This window comes from Theobroma cacao, chromosome 6 (assembly GCF_000208745.1).
Source record: "Theobroma cacao cultivar B97-61/B2 chromosome 6, Criollo_cocoa_genome_V2, whole genome shotgun sequence".
Classification (NCBI taxonomy): Eukaryota; Viridiplantae; Streptophyta; class Magnoliopsida; order Malvales; family Malvaceae; genus Theobroma; species Theobroma cacao.
In genome coordinates, this window is record NC_030855.1 from 20,199,683 (window position 1) to 20,215,948 (window position 16,266).

Genomic DNA, 16,266 nt, shown 5'->3' on the forward strand with positions numbered 1-16,266 from the left:
AGCGGTCGGGTTCTCGGACCCGCACGTTACAACAATAGTGAAGGCTTAAATATGCATGAGACTTTGGCTTTCGAAAATAGACTTACAGGTCAATAAAAAGCTAATTGGTCAAGCACTTTCTTCTCAAAAAGATCATTCATGTGCAAATTCAGATTTGTTCAAGTTATTCAAAGTTGGATTCGAAGACATTGGGAGGATCAAATTCGTCATTTGATTTGAGAAGGTAATACAATAGCAGACTATATGACTAATGAGGGATTCTCCATTTCTCGGAAAACTTCTTAGTTTTTTCTAATCCTCCATAGAGAGCTAGAAGTTTATTATTGAATGATGTAGTAGGAGTTTCTTTTCCTAGATTGATGAGGCGATAAAAGTTTATTCTTTCCCTCAAAAAAAAAAATATTTTGAGAAAAATTAAACAATAAAGTTTAATCTATTTTTGATTTTGATAAATTAATAAGGGTTTATTTAGATTTTGTTGAATAGTTAAGGGTTTTTTTGGAATATTAGGTCATAACAGTTTTATGATTGGGTACTGCTGATCTCATATTTCAATTTCACAGTTAACTGTTGACTCCCGCAGCTAATCAGACCAGCCTTCCTGCGTTCGAACCAATATATATTCAAAAATAATTTTTCACCCCGAAATTTTCCAATTTCGTTATTCAATTTTCCCGCCCCCTCATTTTCGTGGCAAAACTTTACCGGTAAGTACCCGTCCGATCTCCCACAAAGCCCCCGAAAATCCAAAAAAAAAAAATGGGGAATTTTTTTTTTCTCTTCTGTTGAACGAACCAACTGTTATTATCCTTTCGATTTAAGTCTTCTTAGTTTTTTATATGTTGGTTGTTAAATTCCTTTGTTAAGTAGGATTAACAAATAATTTTCTCTGTTTTACCTTTTTTCACAGTTTTGATTGTGCAAATGAAAGTTTGCATAACTCAGTTTCTCACCAGATTTCTCTTCTTTTCCGTATTGATAATTTTCAGGTAAATCCTTTTAGTTAATTAGTTAAAGAAAATTGATATATGTATGGTATTTATTGAATATATGCTATTTTAATTTATTCTAATGCTTGATTTATTGATAAAATATGTTAGGTGTTGTTCAAGTAATGGAAGTGGTGAGAAGGAGAGAACATTAGGTATAATAAAGCCAGATGGATTATCTGGTAATTATACTGATAGAATAAGAAAAGTTATTCTGGAATCTGGTTTCCACATCAATAAGGAAATGATAATTCAACTTGATGAAGACAATGCAGCAGATTTTTACGCTGAGCACTCTTCCAAGAGCTTCTTTACTAGTCTTATCAAATACATGACTAGGTTATTACTCTTGTCTTAGTAACTTCATGCTGTCTTTTAATTACCTCGATTATGCCTTAGTTTTTTCCTTTTTTTGTGATTTCATAGACAAAACAATGGATGCATTTTCATACTTTCATATTGTCATTACCTTAATCCAATTGGCTATGTTTAGAATATATCTCAATGATATCGTGCTTTTTCGATGATCAATTCTCTATGCATTTTCAATTTGGTACAACAAAAAGAATGAAGAAGAGGCAGAGATTTTCAGCATGTGAAAAAGCAGAATTATTTGTTAAATACTCCTCTTTATGATTATTTCACTTGATTATTTGAATTATCAAGCCTAATTAGAGCCTGCTTTTGTTGTTTTGAACTTTTGGTACTATTATTTTTGTTCTGTTTTTCAGCTGCGGATCAAAGAGAAGTGTCGATGCAGCATTTGTTTTAATCTTGTCTCAAACTTGAATATGTTGGCAATTGTTGATCTCATATCTTTCGAATTGCGTTTTGATTAACTATATATCATATCAATCTGCAAATTGGGGTAGCATGAAACTCAGTTGCTACATCACAATGGTTTCTATCTCTTTCTCTCACTGACATTTCGCTTTTGACAGTGGTCCAGTGTTGGTTATGATTTTGGAAAAGGAAGATGCTGTTGCTCATTGGCGACATTTGATCGGACCCACTGATGCTGGCAAGGCCAAAATTACTCATCCTCAAAGGTTATGCATGTTTCTTGTTGATCTCATACTTTGTTATTATATTCCTCTTCTCTGTGGTTTTTCTTGTATGATCTACGTAAGTTGAAAAATTGGATGCATGCAGAAACAAAGATTAGCCGTCCTCCCATTACCTCGCAAGATTTAGGTCCCTGCCAACTTTGAATTAGATCTTCTTTCCGTATCTTAATCATAGAAGAAATTTGATTGTCTGATGACATGACTCATAAGTCAACAGCATTTTATGTTGGTTGTTTCTTCTGTTTCCAGCATCAGAGCAATGTGCGGGGTAGATTTGGAAAAGAACTGTGTTCATGGTTCTGATTCCCACCAATCGGCTCAAAGGGAGATTGCATTTTTCTTCAAAGAGACACCTCCAGGTCGGCTCTTGTTCCCCTTTTCAGTCAATGTAATGATGGAAATATAACCTAGTCCATGCAAATCTATAATATACTGAGATGGGATGATATGTAATAAGTATGGAGTGAGCAAATATAACCTAGTTTCCATTGTGACTTCATTTCCTTATTAGAAAAGAAAAAAATCATCTGAATGCATGTTTTCTAAACAAGGGCTTTATATTTACTTTCATTTTCATATTTGAGCTTTCACAGATGAGGCAGTCAGAAAGCACGATGAACTGTAACTGGCAAGCGCTCAAAGCTGAAGCTATATGATGGTTAAGCCTATTGTTAGAAGTTTGTATTATAGACTTCTCTCTCTTTTTGTCTTTTGTTCTGCGAGTGGGGCAGGGGTGGGGTTGGTTTCAATGACTGCACTACAACAAGGATAGCCTGTCCTCTTCTCATAAACCATTTATCTCTGGTGAAGGCAGAATGCTATATAAACCTCTTCTCTTTGCTTCAAATGTCTTAAAATGGACTAATTTGAGGTTTATCAACAACATTAGTAGCATCAAGTGTCCTACAATCGTTCATATCCCTTTATGGCTTGCCCATGGCATCTTTCCAACATGTTCCTCATCTTTTACCATTTACAAGTTCATTGTCTTGGGTTGTCATGTGATTTGATAGGTTCATATGGTTCATATGTGCCAGGTGATCTAATGTAGGATTCTGTATGATGGATGATTTGTTGCTTGCCCTCCAAAAATGATTGTATGCAATTTGAAGGAAATGCTATAATGTCATAGATAAAGGGGAGTAAGATACTATGAAGAATATAAATTACAATATCTGTTTTGTGAGATTTTAACAATTAATTCTTGCCATTCATCTTGTTACAGCATCATAGAAAACCCTACACTGTGGACATTGGAGACACTTTATGTACGCCATTTGTGTGCATCAGCTTTAGTTTGTAAGAATTTTACGGTACTAAATTACATACTCTCTGTTGTATCTGCAAATTGGTTTGGTTTGTAACTGTAGCAACACTAGACAGCTAATTTTACCGAGTGAATATAACGGTATGTATATCTTCTTTTAAGAGCAAATTAAACATTTTCCTGATATCCTCTCAAGCAACCAAATAGAGAGTGAGCCTTCTGAAATATTTAGTGAACCAAAAGGGGTTATAGTATACTGGGTATATATATAGAGTACTGATACACTTGATATCTACTAAAGCAGTGCAAATGTTGTGTGACAAAAGACTGATAAAATTATAAATATGTAAAGGCTTAAGACTCGTATTGAAAGTATACTCTTCCCTAGGTAAAAATATCTAAAAATGCCATGAATAATAATAAAAAAAATCCTATTTGGAAATAATATTTGCAAATTCATTAATATTATGGGTATGTAAGGTCCTGCTGCTCCTGCATCATTTTATTCTCAAAACATTGCATTCGTAATTGAATAACCAGAAAATTATTGTAAGACAGAAAGTGGGGGTGGGGAGGGGCTGAAAGAAAAGAAAAACTGCAGGAAGCTAAGCAACAAGCAGGAACGCAGATCTGAGTGTAGGGTAGCTACATGTTAAGCGAAGTAAGAAGCCATCTGAGTGAGGTGATCCCAATCCCAGCAAGGCATACACACTTTGTGATCCGTTGGAGGCTTGGTCATGCGAAGATGTTTGCATAAACCAAGATGTGCCATGAGAAGGGCCACATGAGTGAGCAGCTCTCCACCCTGCCCAAGCTGGTATGCATGCTCTTACCAGTCACAGTCATATGCCGCAGAAAACAGCATCTCCAACCACACACAGCTAATCATTTCCCATAGCTCTTCAGGATCCCACCTTGCATCCACAGTGAAAGAATGCAACTGCTTCGCAAGATCACACCCTTTGAAGAATACTGATTTCCCACCTTCACCTCCCCCCTCAGGGACAGAGAAGAAAGCTTGAAATTTAATATTGTCAAGTTCAAGCAAAGTCGGGGCAACTTGAGCCAAGTCTTGGCTATCTATTTTCATTTGCCAACCAAAAAAGTCCAAAGCTTCAAAGCAGGTATCTCTGTACCTTAGCTCACCAATGCCTCTGAAGCATAAACGAACGCATGACAAGGAGGTGCATCATGTAATCAGATAATTTCTTACTAATTTGGTTGTTATTTCTACTACAACTGCCCGGATATCTTCTTTTATGATAATGGAAAAGAATATCCGTAGCAATATGCCAAAGGAGGAGGCTGTGGGTAAATTCTACCTTGGTTAAGCTCCAGTGAAGTTCTTCATAGATTTCAATTCCTTTATCTTTTAGCACGTCGGAAGCTCCTTTCTGTACTAAATTTGAGAGACATGAGAATTTGAACTTTCCATTATCATATTTTTTACGTTTTTTTTGGAGACGAGAGAGAATGAGTTCCTTTAAACCAGGATCCACAAGGGCCCAAGTAGGTCTCACATCCACCCAAGCATGCTTCTGGATGTCCCAGAACACCTTTAAAATCCTTTTGGCGTCGACTAGCTTCTTGATGGCTGCATTAAACTTGTTTACCTTGGCCTTAAGGCAATAATTTAAGAGGCTGTGCTGTGCCATGTAATTTACTCCCTGGCCCTGCATCGACATTTTGAACTTCATACAATAAGCAATATATGGACGGACACACCTAGGGAGGCGCCCCCAAATTGTGGGAGTGGTCAACCACTGCATTGTCCAACCGGATAGTATATGTGAAATGACTGCAGTGCCATCCGCCAAAAATTCTCCAAGCAGCAGCATGTAAGTCATGATAATTTCGGGTGAAGAGTGATGCTGCTTGTGAGCATAAGCATATGGGAAGGCCAATAATGCTCCAGTAGAAAGAAAGAAGTATATGAAGCGAAGGATGAAGCCTAGCAGAACATGATGCATAATAGTCTTGGTGTAAAGAACGTCGAACAATAAATTTAGTTCGAAGTCTACCATGTTGAAGGCCTCTTTTGCATCTTTATTCAGGCTGAAGATGCCACTCAACGTATTGTAAATCCTGACATTGATATCTGAAAAGAGTGGCATGAACATCATAAATGATAGATATGCTCGATGGAGATGCCTAGCTTCTGGAATTATGGATTTCCGGTCTAAATGATCATCCAGCTGCTCATACGACTGCTCACTTTGCCCCCCCGCGGGTTTGGGTTTAAACTTGTTAGGGGGAACTCCTGATAATGTGGAAATTGTAAAATCTTGGAATCGTGAGAACCTGAGAATGCAAAGCCGTTCCAGGCACTTGATAATCCCAGATATAGTTATAGGAATGGCTATGCGAGCCAAGGTGTTGTCGCTTCCCCCTTCGAACCTCCCGAAGATGTAACAAGCTATCCCGATTTGGATGATCAGGCCTAGCGTGTATAATCGGAACAATTTCTTTTTGTCAAAGAAATTAGCAGCAATGGTTTCGGTGCTGCCAAGGTGCGACAGTAGGAAGGGGGCCCAAAAAACTTGGAGTGCATTGACTCTCCCAGATGATTGGCGCTTCAGGAGGGTAATTAAAGCAGCAGTTGCCGCCAAGTCTGCAACGAAGTATCCCGCATGAGTCAGCAAGGCAACCGAAGTTTTGCCTCTTCTATTCTTTATTACATATCCAAGTGCAATCAGGACTACATTTACAGTCAGGCTAAGTAGAACCAGTACATATAGTTGCACTCTGCTCCAACTTTCCTTAACTCCCGGGGAGGCCCAGCTGTGCGCGGTCGCCCTTGCAGCTATCCTACTGGCCTCCGTCAAAATAATGGCAATAACAACTGAAAATTCAGATTTAATTATGTTTATTTTCAAAATTTAAAGTATCAGTGTTAATATATTGACCTTGTCAGAGGTATATATATATATAATGGAAAACTATAACAACAGTATTTGATAAAACCTTTCTAGTAAGCTTATTCTCTACATGTTTTAAATAATGGGTTTTCTTCTAGTAAGGTGACCACAGGTTTTTATTTTCAGATCATATATAAAATATAAACTTTTTTTTTTTAATTTAAAAATAACTCTAGTAAAATAGAACCTCTTGACTGTTTTCACCTCAACGTGCAATTTAACCATCAATATCAATGAATTATAAAGCTATTTTTAAGTTTAGTTAATTAGCCAGTATCTTATGATTTGTTGATGAACATCGATACGGCTTACATAATATATAATTTTATATAAATTTGTAAAAATTCTCTTTAAAAAAGTACTAACTAAATGAAAATTTAAATATTCAATGTCTAAATCTTTTTGTTTTAAACAAATTAGACACTTGCTAATTTACAAACATTTTGGCAACCTCCACATCGTATCATAAATCTAATGGTAATTTATATTAGTTTATATTATGATAAATTGTGAGTGTACAGTTTTGCAATTCCACGGAACATATCAAAATTTATGATTAAAGATGTTTTTAGGTCTAGGGATGATAATTGGTACCTTGTTAAAGTGTACTTGTGGATACCTCATCCACTTATATAGGATTAGAGTACTCTATAATCGAGTTTAGAACGAGTTTCGGTAGTGATTTCACTATTCGTGTGAAGTTTGGGTATCACCCATTAGATACCCGTTATCAAAACTCGATTATCATTTATAAATATTTTATTATTTTAATAATTAAATTAAAAATATACAATTTTTACCAACTTTTTAAGTAATTCTTTTTGTTAAAAACTAACAAATATGTGAAAAATATGGTTACTCTAATTATTAATATGATGACATTAATAAATTTAAATTAAAAAATTATTAGATTGTTAACTATGTTTAAATAATAAGAATATCAAATCATATTATAGAAGAATATAATTATTATTATATATATACTTTTAATATAAATGTATTTACATTTTGTTTTGTGTTAACATTACCAAAATTATTATTTATAAAATTATTAATTATAATATATATACCATTGTTTAAATTAATTGATAATATATATTTAAAAAGAGCTTTTGAGATTATAATAGTTTTGGAATTTAACTATTTTTTTCATGAAATTAAGGACAAATTCATATAGTTAATTAAATTAATTTATGAAACTATTATCATTAATTAACTTGTAATGTCTTTTAATATATATAGTTTATATGCTGTGTTAATTTATAAGAAATATAATTACTATTATATATACTAAAATATTTTTAGTATATATATACTTTAAATATAAATATATTTCTTTTCTATTTTGTGTTAACATTACAAAATTATAACTTATAAAATTATTCATTATAATGTATATAACTTTGTTTATATAGCACCCGAGCATTTGGTTCATTGATTGATGTATAATTCTCTTACCTAAAGAGCAAGGTTTAAAACCTCCATCCCCAAATTATAAAAAAAAAATAACTTTGTTTATATAAACTTATAATATATAAACCTAAAGAGAAGTTGTGAAGTTAGAATAATTTTGAAACCTAATTATTTTATTTAATTATATGTAATCAAAGACAAATCCATATAGTTAATTAAATTAATTCATAAAACTATAATTATTAATTAACTTGTAATGTCTTTTAATATATATATTTTATATATATTAGGTTGATTTATAAGGAATATAATTACTATTATATATATTAAAATACTTTTAATGTGTGTGTGTGTATATATATATATATCTTTATTTGTATAAACTTATAATATATAAATCTAAAGGCAAGTTGTGAGATTAGAACAGTTTTGAAATCTAGTTACTTTTTTTAATTTCATGTAATTAAGGATAAACTCATATAGTTAATTAAATTAATTAATGAAATTATGATTATTAATTGACTTGTAATGTCTTTTAATATTTATACTTTATATACATTGAGTTCATTTATAAGAAATATAATTACTATTATATATATTAAAACACTTTTAGTATATATACACTTTAAATATAAACATATTTACTTTCTATTTTATATTAACATTACAAAAATGATAACTTATAAATTAATTAATTATGTTTGAGATATTTATTTTTGATTATTTAAATTTAAATTTTATTATTTTTATATTTTTATTAATTTAATTATTAGTAAATTATATGAAATATGTAAGAGAAATATTATTGTATATGGATACGGGTACGAATTTAGATTTGGATAACTGGGTGTCCATGAATAGTATTTTAATAATTTTTTTACATTCTAAACGGATTAAAGTAATTATAAGATAGTGATAATGTATTAGGGTTAGGGTTACAGTAGTAATTTTAAAAAATATTCAGATAATTAATAAAGTTCAAATAGTTTATTTCCTATAGGGTAAGGTTTAGGTACCTCAAAATTAACAAGTAATCTACCCGTTGACAACTTATTTGGGTCGGATTAGGTTACGCTTATTGGACCTCTCTTTCTTAAAATCAAATTTGAGCTTGACCTAGCTTGCCTATTTAACTATATTTATTATATTTATTAAAATAATAATTTATATTTTAATACTTTATATATTGAATATATTTTAACATTAAAATTTCCTCATAATATAATATTTATTGATAAAATAAATTAATCAAGTTGGGCTTCAACCTAAAGCCATGCTCAAGCTCAGTTCATGAGGGGCTAAGCCCACCAGATCTATAGACACGTTTACTTATTGTCTTTTCAAATAAACATTTATTATTCATAGAGATTTTAGAAACTTCTCAGGAGAGATGACAAGTTATACATAATTCTCAATTTGACAGTATATTATGAAATTACTATTGATGATGTATTAAATATAAATTCTTTTTTTTATCACCGTTATTCAATTTAACTAAAGCTTGATGTGCTCAAGGACTTAATGAATTAAATAGGATACATGGTGAAGTTTTAAAATGGATAAGATAGACGGTTACTACATATCCATTAAGGTATGTTTAAAAAAAATTAATAAATTAATATACATGAGTAGCAATGTTAGAAAATTTTTAGATTAACGAAAATGAATATTTTTATTTATTATAGATATCAATAAAATTTACCCAATTTGTAAATTAGAACATAATTGCATTAAATGATTACTATTTTGTAAATAAAAATTTTAATTGCATTGAATGGTTTTTATTAAAAATATATAAAAACTTACATATTAAATATTTTAATTTATATTAAAATTTTAATTTTAATTTTAAATTAAAAAAATTAATTTTATAATTTATATTACAATTTTAGTTTAATTTAGAGAGAGAAGGAGATGGGTAAAGAGAGAACGAAAATGTGAAAATGAACAAATTACATCTCGTATAAGAGGATAATTTTTAAAATTGATGAAGAGTAATTTTATACAATTGTAATTTTTGGTCTATTCTCTCATATGTGAAATAGCCATTATCAAACCATTCTTCAAAACAGTCATTTCATGAACCAAATGCTAGGAATAGGGGCATGGTTACTCTATTCCCCAACCAAACATGGTGTTAGAGTTTAAAAACTTCATAGAACAATGTATAATAAATTGCATATTCAAATTTAAGGGTGAGATAATTTGTTTAAATTTTAAATTGATCTGTCCTAAAAATTATTAAAAGAAAAAAGAATTACCTTTGGTCAGCATCACAGGCTAGCTGCCGTTGACCAAAATGAGGCAATGATCTTAGATGCAGCTGCCACCAACAGTGTAGGCAAGGAGCTTGAAAACCGATTGCAAATGTAATTCAGTTTTGTGATGGTGGTGAATGCAAAGGCAGGGTAGGGTGGAAAATGGTTTTTATAGTGAAAAGATGGGATTCTTTTTCTTCAATTCTTCTGCCTTGGTGTAAATTACACTGCTCTATAAAAGCTAACGCAAAACACGGGAGACAAACAAATGCCAAATTATTGTGAAGGGATTACCCTTTAGCTTTCAGACAATCAACTCAAGGGCCATTTTCATAGGTTTGCCTCCCACTTTTGAGGATGAAATGGAATGGAATAAAATAAAACGATGCCGTACGTGGATAACTTGTTAGCTTTAAAAGCTAGTGTATGGCATAACATAGTACGACATATGTAGTAGCAGCAAAGCTAGGAATAGATGCAAAGAAGAGAAACATGAATTTTACGCAAACAGAATGGCAGTGAAAAGGCAAATTATCTTCCATAAAAGTGTAATTAGAGAGCTCGATCGGCTCAATTCCACATCTTGAGAATTTTTGAAGTTTTTTGTTTTTTTGAAAGGCTGAAAATCATTCATTTCATTTCATTCAACAACTTTACAGAAATAGAAGGTTAAATGACTCTCTATCCTCATTCAAAACCAAATCTGCAAGCACACAAAAACAACCTGTAGACACATACCCTGAATGCCCACGAATATCAACCCCAAACAGAAGGCAAACAGACCTTAGCCAAAACCAATCAGCAGTATCAAGACAAAAGAAAAAGAGAAAAACCACTGTACACCTTTGACAAAAGGCAGAAATTCTCTGCACTCGTCTGTCCCTCGCCCTTTTCAGCACTCACTGCTACGGGAATATTCCAAGGCATGATCACGATCCTTACTTGAGTTTGACTAAACAAACACTTAAGCAATGAGTTCAAGTCCGAATCGGTTGTCCAATTCCCAACGTGTAAGATATATCCATTTTACCATTTCTTTTCCATGAAAGAAAATGAATTAAGGAAATAATTAAGTTAAGCTCTGTTATTAACAACTAACTAGTGCACGCATGGCAAAAATGGGACACATGTCATTGGTCCACGTGGTCAGCTGGACCTGATATATAAAATTAAGCATGTAATTGAAGAGTATAAAATTTATTTATTTATTGTAAATAATTTGGTTTTACAGTTCTTTTACATTTTTAGCCTTATGTATTGTTTAGAATTACAAACTATACCAGCAATATAAATAGCTGGCTTCTGACTATTTCATTTTGAGAAATATAGATGCAGAATATTTTTCTCATTCTCTATTCTTGGTTCTTCGATTCTATGAAATGACAGATTCTTCACATGGTATCAAAGCTCCAATCCGGGGTTCTTGGACTATTTTTTCTTTGATTTCTTGAAGGCCCATTCATATTTCTTCTTGTTATACAGTAACAATGCTTATCTCAAGGATTGCGATCGGCAATTCAGCCATTGGGAGAATCGATCATTTGTCGTGTTTTTTGGTAAATTATTTAGGGTTTTGTGTGTGAATCAGTTTGTCAGATCAATCATTCCAGATTCTTGATCTAATCCTTCTTATTTCTTGCAGATTTGCTTGGGAATCGATTGTTGTTAGGGTTTGATTCTTTTTACTTAGATCTGTATTTCTTGAGGATTTTTTTGACGATTTAAATTTTTTTTTTAGGTTTAATTCTTGTGAGAAAAATATCTTCTTAATGTGATTGATATGGCCGAGTCAGCACATGGGGGTTCTCCTTTGGACGATCCACACTCGGCTTACTTTGTGCATCACTCAAATCATCAAGGTTCAGTCTCCATTACTCCAAAGCTTAATTCAACAAATTACTCAGCATGGAGAAGGTCATTTTATCTTGCCTTGTCCATATGCAATAAGCTAGAGTTTATTGATGGTACGATTCCTCAACCCTTAGTTACTGACAAATTGTATATGCCATGGATAAGATGCAATAATTTGATTGTTGCCTGGTTGCTTGAATCTTTAACACCATCAATTGCTTCCACTGTTTTCTATATGAGTAATGCTGCTCAAATCTGAAAAACCCTAAAACGAAGGTTTTCATTGCCAAATGATGTTAGAATTTATAATTTGCAGCACACACTTAATGGCATTACTTAAGGAAGTAGATCAGTTGATCTGTATTTTATTGAGTTGAATTCTATTTGGGAAGAGTTGCGTAGCTTTCGCCCCCTACCTAAGTGTACTTGTGGAGGTTTTTAGGAATTTGTTGATCAGATGGCTAAGGATAATATCTTTCAATTCTTAAATGGATTGAATGATAGCTTTTCTGCTCTAAGATCACAGATTATAATGATGAAGCCTTTTCCATCTTTGGATGAGGTATATAATCTTGTTTTAAGGGAAGAAAATCAAAGGAATTTTCATGTCACAGTTCAACCATTAAGTGAGATTGTTGCTATGTCAGTAGTTACTGGTGAAAAATCAAAGGAAAAATCTGATTTCTTATGCTCACATTGTGTAAAGAAGGGGCACTTAAAGGACAAGTGTTATCGACTGATTGGATTTCTTTGTAGATTTTAAATTCAACAAGAACAAATCTAATGGCAATAATAAAAGGAGTCAATCTTATTCTGCCAACAATGTGATTTCTGTGGCCAAGTCTGATGAAGCTGGAAATGAGGGTATCAATGGTTCAATGTCTCAAATCAGCCTTTCTAAGGATCAAATTCATAAGCTATTGTCTCTTATCAATGAACAATCATCAATCAATCAATATGATACTCCTACAACATCCAGTACCAGAGTAAGACTGCTTTGGTAAATTCAACCGTGGGAGGTAAGTTTTTCAATCATGTTTATCATTCCTTTAATGATTCCTGTTCATATTCCTTTGTAAATAGTATAGTTGCTTCCATGAGTTCATTTTTGAATAGTGATGCCTGGATACTTGATACTAGTGCTACTAATCATATAGCTTGTAATCTTAAAAATTTTACTTCATGTAGGAAAGTTCATGATGTTTCTGTTCAATTGTCAAACAAAATAAATGTCTTGGTATCCCATATGGGCACTACAAAATTAGGAGATTTGATTTTAGAGAATGTTTTGTGTGTACCGAGTTTTAAATTCAACTTGATTTCTGTTAACAAGTTAGCAAAGTGTCAAAAAAAACATTTGTTTTTTACTCATTCATACTGCATTATACAAGATCTAGTTTCTTGGAAAGTTACTGGGGGTGCTAGAGTGAAGGATGACTTATATCTCTTACAAAAGGAGTTGGATGTACAACTAGTTGCACAGTTTCAAAAGGATATAAATACAATTTTTCATTCTGTTAATTCTTGTAATAGTTTGTCTAATGTTTTTGATTTGTGGCACTTTAGATTAGGGCACATTCCACCCAAAAAATAAAACAGATTCATCAACATTTCCCTGGTGTTTCTTGTACAGAAAATTTTTTTTGTGATGTACGTCCTCTTGCTAAATAGAAAAGGCTTCCTTTTCCAATTCATGTACCTTCTGTTACATTTGCTTTTGAACTAATAAATGTTGATATTTGGGGACCATATGAAGTTTCTACAATTTTAGGACATAGGTTTTTCCTTACCATTGTTGATGAATACACTAGGTTTACATAGGTATTTTTAATGAAATACAAGTTAGAAGTTTCCATGATTTTACCTGCATTTTATAATATGATTTTGAATCAATTTAATGTTTCAATCAAACAAATAAGGTCAGATAATAGTTCAGAATTTAATCTCACTGATTTTTTTAGTTCTAAGGGAATTGTGCCCCAACTTTTTTGTGTTGAGACCCCCCAACAAAATGGCATTGTTGAAAGAAAGCATCAGCATCTTCTAGTTGTAGCTAGATCACTTTTATTTCAAGCTAATCTTCCTTTAAAATTTTGGGGTGATGCAATTTTGGTTGCTGCTCATATAATAAATACGGTGCCCACACCTGTTTTACATGATCAAACTCCATTTGAAAAACTTTTTCATAAACCACCTTAATATTCACACCTTAAAGTATTTGGTTCTCTATGTTTTGCATAAACTTTATCACACAACAGAAAGAAGTTTGAACCTAGGGCTAGAAAATGTATTTTTTTGGGATATCTAGTAGGTATTAAAGGTTACAAGCTTTATGACCTAGTTACACATAGTATCTTTGTTTCTAGAAATGTTATATTTAATGAATCAATATTTCCTTTTTAGCAACATCAATCAACTTCACGTTTTGTTTTTGATTTGTCTTCTTCACATGATGCTTTTTTACCTACCCACCCTTTAGTTGTTCCAGATACACATTTTGTTGATATTCCTTCTCAGCCAATATCTGACAATAGTTCTGTTCCTGTTGCTGATAATTCTTTTGATTCTGTTGTTGATACTTCTGCTTCTATTTCTAATATGGATTTGCATGATTTAAATGCTAATCTGCCTGAGTTGAGTGAACCTACAGTTCTACTTGCTGAAGAACCACATCTACATAATTCACCATCCAATATTAGAAAAAGTACTAGACAAAGACACCCACCAAAATACCTTGAGGCTTATCATTGTACCTTTCCTACACAGGCCAATTTTGTTACCAAATATCCCATCACCAAATATTTGTCTAGTAATCAACTCTCACCTGATCATAAAGTTTTTACAGTAGCTTTGACTCATATACCTGAACCCACTTATTATCATCAAGTTGTAAAACATGTTCAATGGAGGGAGGCTATGTAATCTGAATTAGATGCTTTAGAGGCAAATGAGACATGGACAATGGTACTTTTACCTCTTAATTCTCATGCTATTGACTGTAAATGGGTCTACAAGGTTAAGCTAAATGATGATGGCTCTGTTGAGAGATATAAAGCCCGATTAGTAGCCAAGGGTTATAATCAAAAGACAAGATTTGATTATCAAGAGACAGTCAATCCTGTGGTGAAATATACCACTGTTCGGCTATTTTTAGCATTGGCAACTATTAAAGGCTGGTTTTTGACTCAGCTTGATATTAATAATGCTTACTTGAATGGGGATTTAAATGAAACTGTTTTCATGGAGCTGCCACAGGGGTATTGTTTTAAGGGGGAGTGTCCTACCAGGAGTAAGATGGTGTGCAAGTTGAATAAGTCATTGTATGGACTTAAACAAGCATCATGACAGTGGAATTCGAAATTTACCACTTGTCTACTAGCTTATGGTTTTCAGCAGTCCAAAGCAGACTATTCTTTGTTTACCAAGACTACTCAAACAGGGGAATTCATTGCATTGTTGGTTTATGTGGACGATATTGTAATTGGCAGTACTTCAATAGATCTTACTAATGATGTTAAGGGCTATTTGAGTTCTAATTTCAAGCTTAAAGACTTAGGGAAACTTAAGTATTTTCTTGGCTTAGAAGTGGCAAGATCTAGTAAGGGAATTTTTCTTTGCCAAAAGAAGTATACTTTGGACATCGTAACAGAATATGGTTTATTGGGATCTAAACCAGTGTCTACACCGATTGAATATCATCATAAGTTGACAAAGGCCACAGATGAAGAACAATTGAAAGATAGTACTATGTATAGACAGCTGGTTGGAAGACTATTGTATCTTACTTTTACAAGACCAGATATATCATATGCTGTTCACATACTCTCTCAGTATATGGACAAGCCAAGTGAGGCTCATTTACAAGCAGGTTTCAGAGTAATACGATATCTTAAAGCAGTTCCTGATCAAGGCATTTTAGTTTCTAGTGATTCTGATTTATGCCTACAAGCATATAGTGATAGTGATTGGCTGATTGCCTAGATACTAGAAGATCAGTTACTGGTTTTGGTATATTGCTGGGAAACTCATTGATAAGTTGGAAAGCTAAAAAGCAGAGGTTGGTAGCAAGGAGTTCTACTGAAGCTGAACATAAAGCAATGGCAGCAACTTGTTGTGAAGTGATTTGGTTACTGCATTTACTTATGAACTTCAGTATTGAACATTCATGTGCAGTGAAATTATTTTGTAACAATCAATCAGCTCTTCATATTTGTCGGAATCCCATATTTCATGAGCGCACAAAACATATTGAGATGGATTGCCATTTCATTCGAGAAAAGGTAGCTGCAGGTCAAATTGATCCATCTTATATTCCTACCAAGTCCCAGCTTGCAGATCTTTTCACCAAAGCTTTACAACCTGGACCATTTCATTCTCTATTGCGCAAGATGAGTATTATTAACATACGTAATACTCATCTTGAGGGGGAGTGAAGAGTATAAAATTTATTTATTTATTGTAAATAATTTGGTTTTATAGTTCTTTTAGATTTTTAGCCTTATG

General features: G+C 32.7%; 2 protein-coding genes across 4 annotated transcripts; one reads left to right on the forward strand and one right to left on the reverse strand.

Annotated features, from left to right (window-relative positions):
• On the forward strand, positions 559-3,507 carry LOC18596246 (probable nucleoside diphosphate kinase 5). 3 transcript variants are annotated; one of them, XR_001928581.1, is made up of 7 exons: positions 559-707; positions 911-989; positions 1,101-1,328; positions 1,931-2,038; positions 2,306-2,415; positions 2,650-2,733; positions 3,094-3,507. XR_001928581.1 is itself a non-coding variant. In XM_018123947.1 (6 exons), the coding sequence occupies exons 2-6, from the start codon at positions 925-927 to the stop codon at positions 2,679-2,681; spliced, it is 543 nt and encodes a 180-aa protein (XP_017979436.1). In that variant the 5' UTR covers positions 559-707; positions 911-924; the 3' UTR covers positions 2,682-3,484. The 3 variants fall into 3 exon arrangements, 1 of the variants encoding a protein (XP_017979436.1); XR_001928582.1 differs by having other exon boundaries at positions 3,282-3,507; XM_018123947.1 differs by having other exon boundaries at positions 2,650-3,484.
• LOC18596247 lies at positions 4,153-10,839 on the reverse strand. The gene is made up of 3 exons (XM_018122834.1): positions 10,746-10,839; positions 4,495-6,165; positions 4,153-4,403 (listed from the first exon to the last, which is right to left on the reverse strand). Exons 1-3 carry the CDS (start codon positions 10,837-10,839, stop codon positions 4,153-4,155), a joined length of 2,016 nt encoding a protein of 671 aa, XP_017978323.1.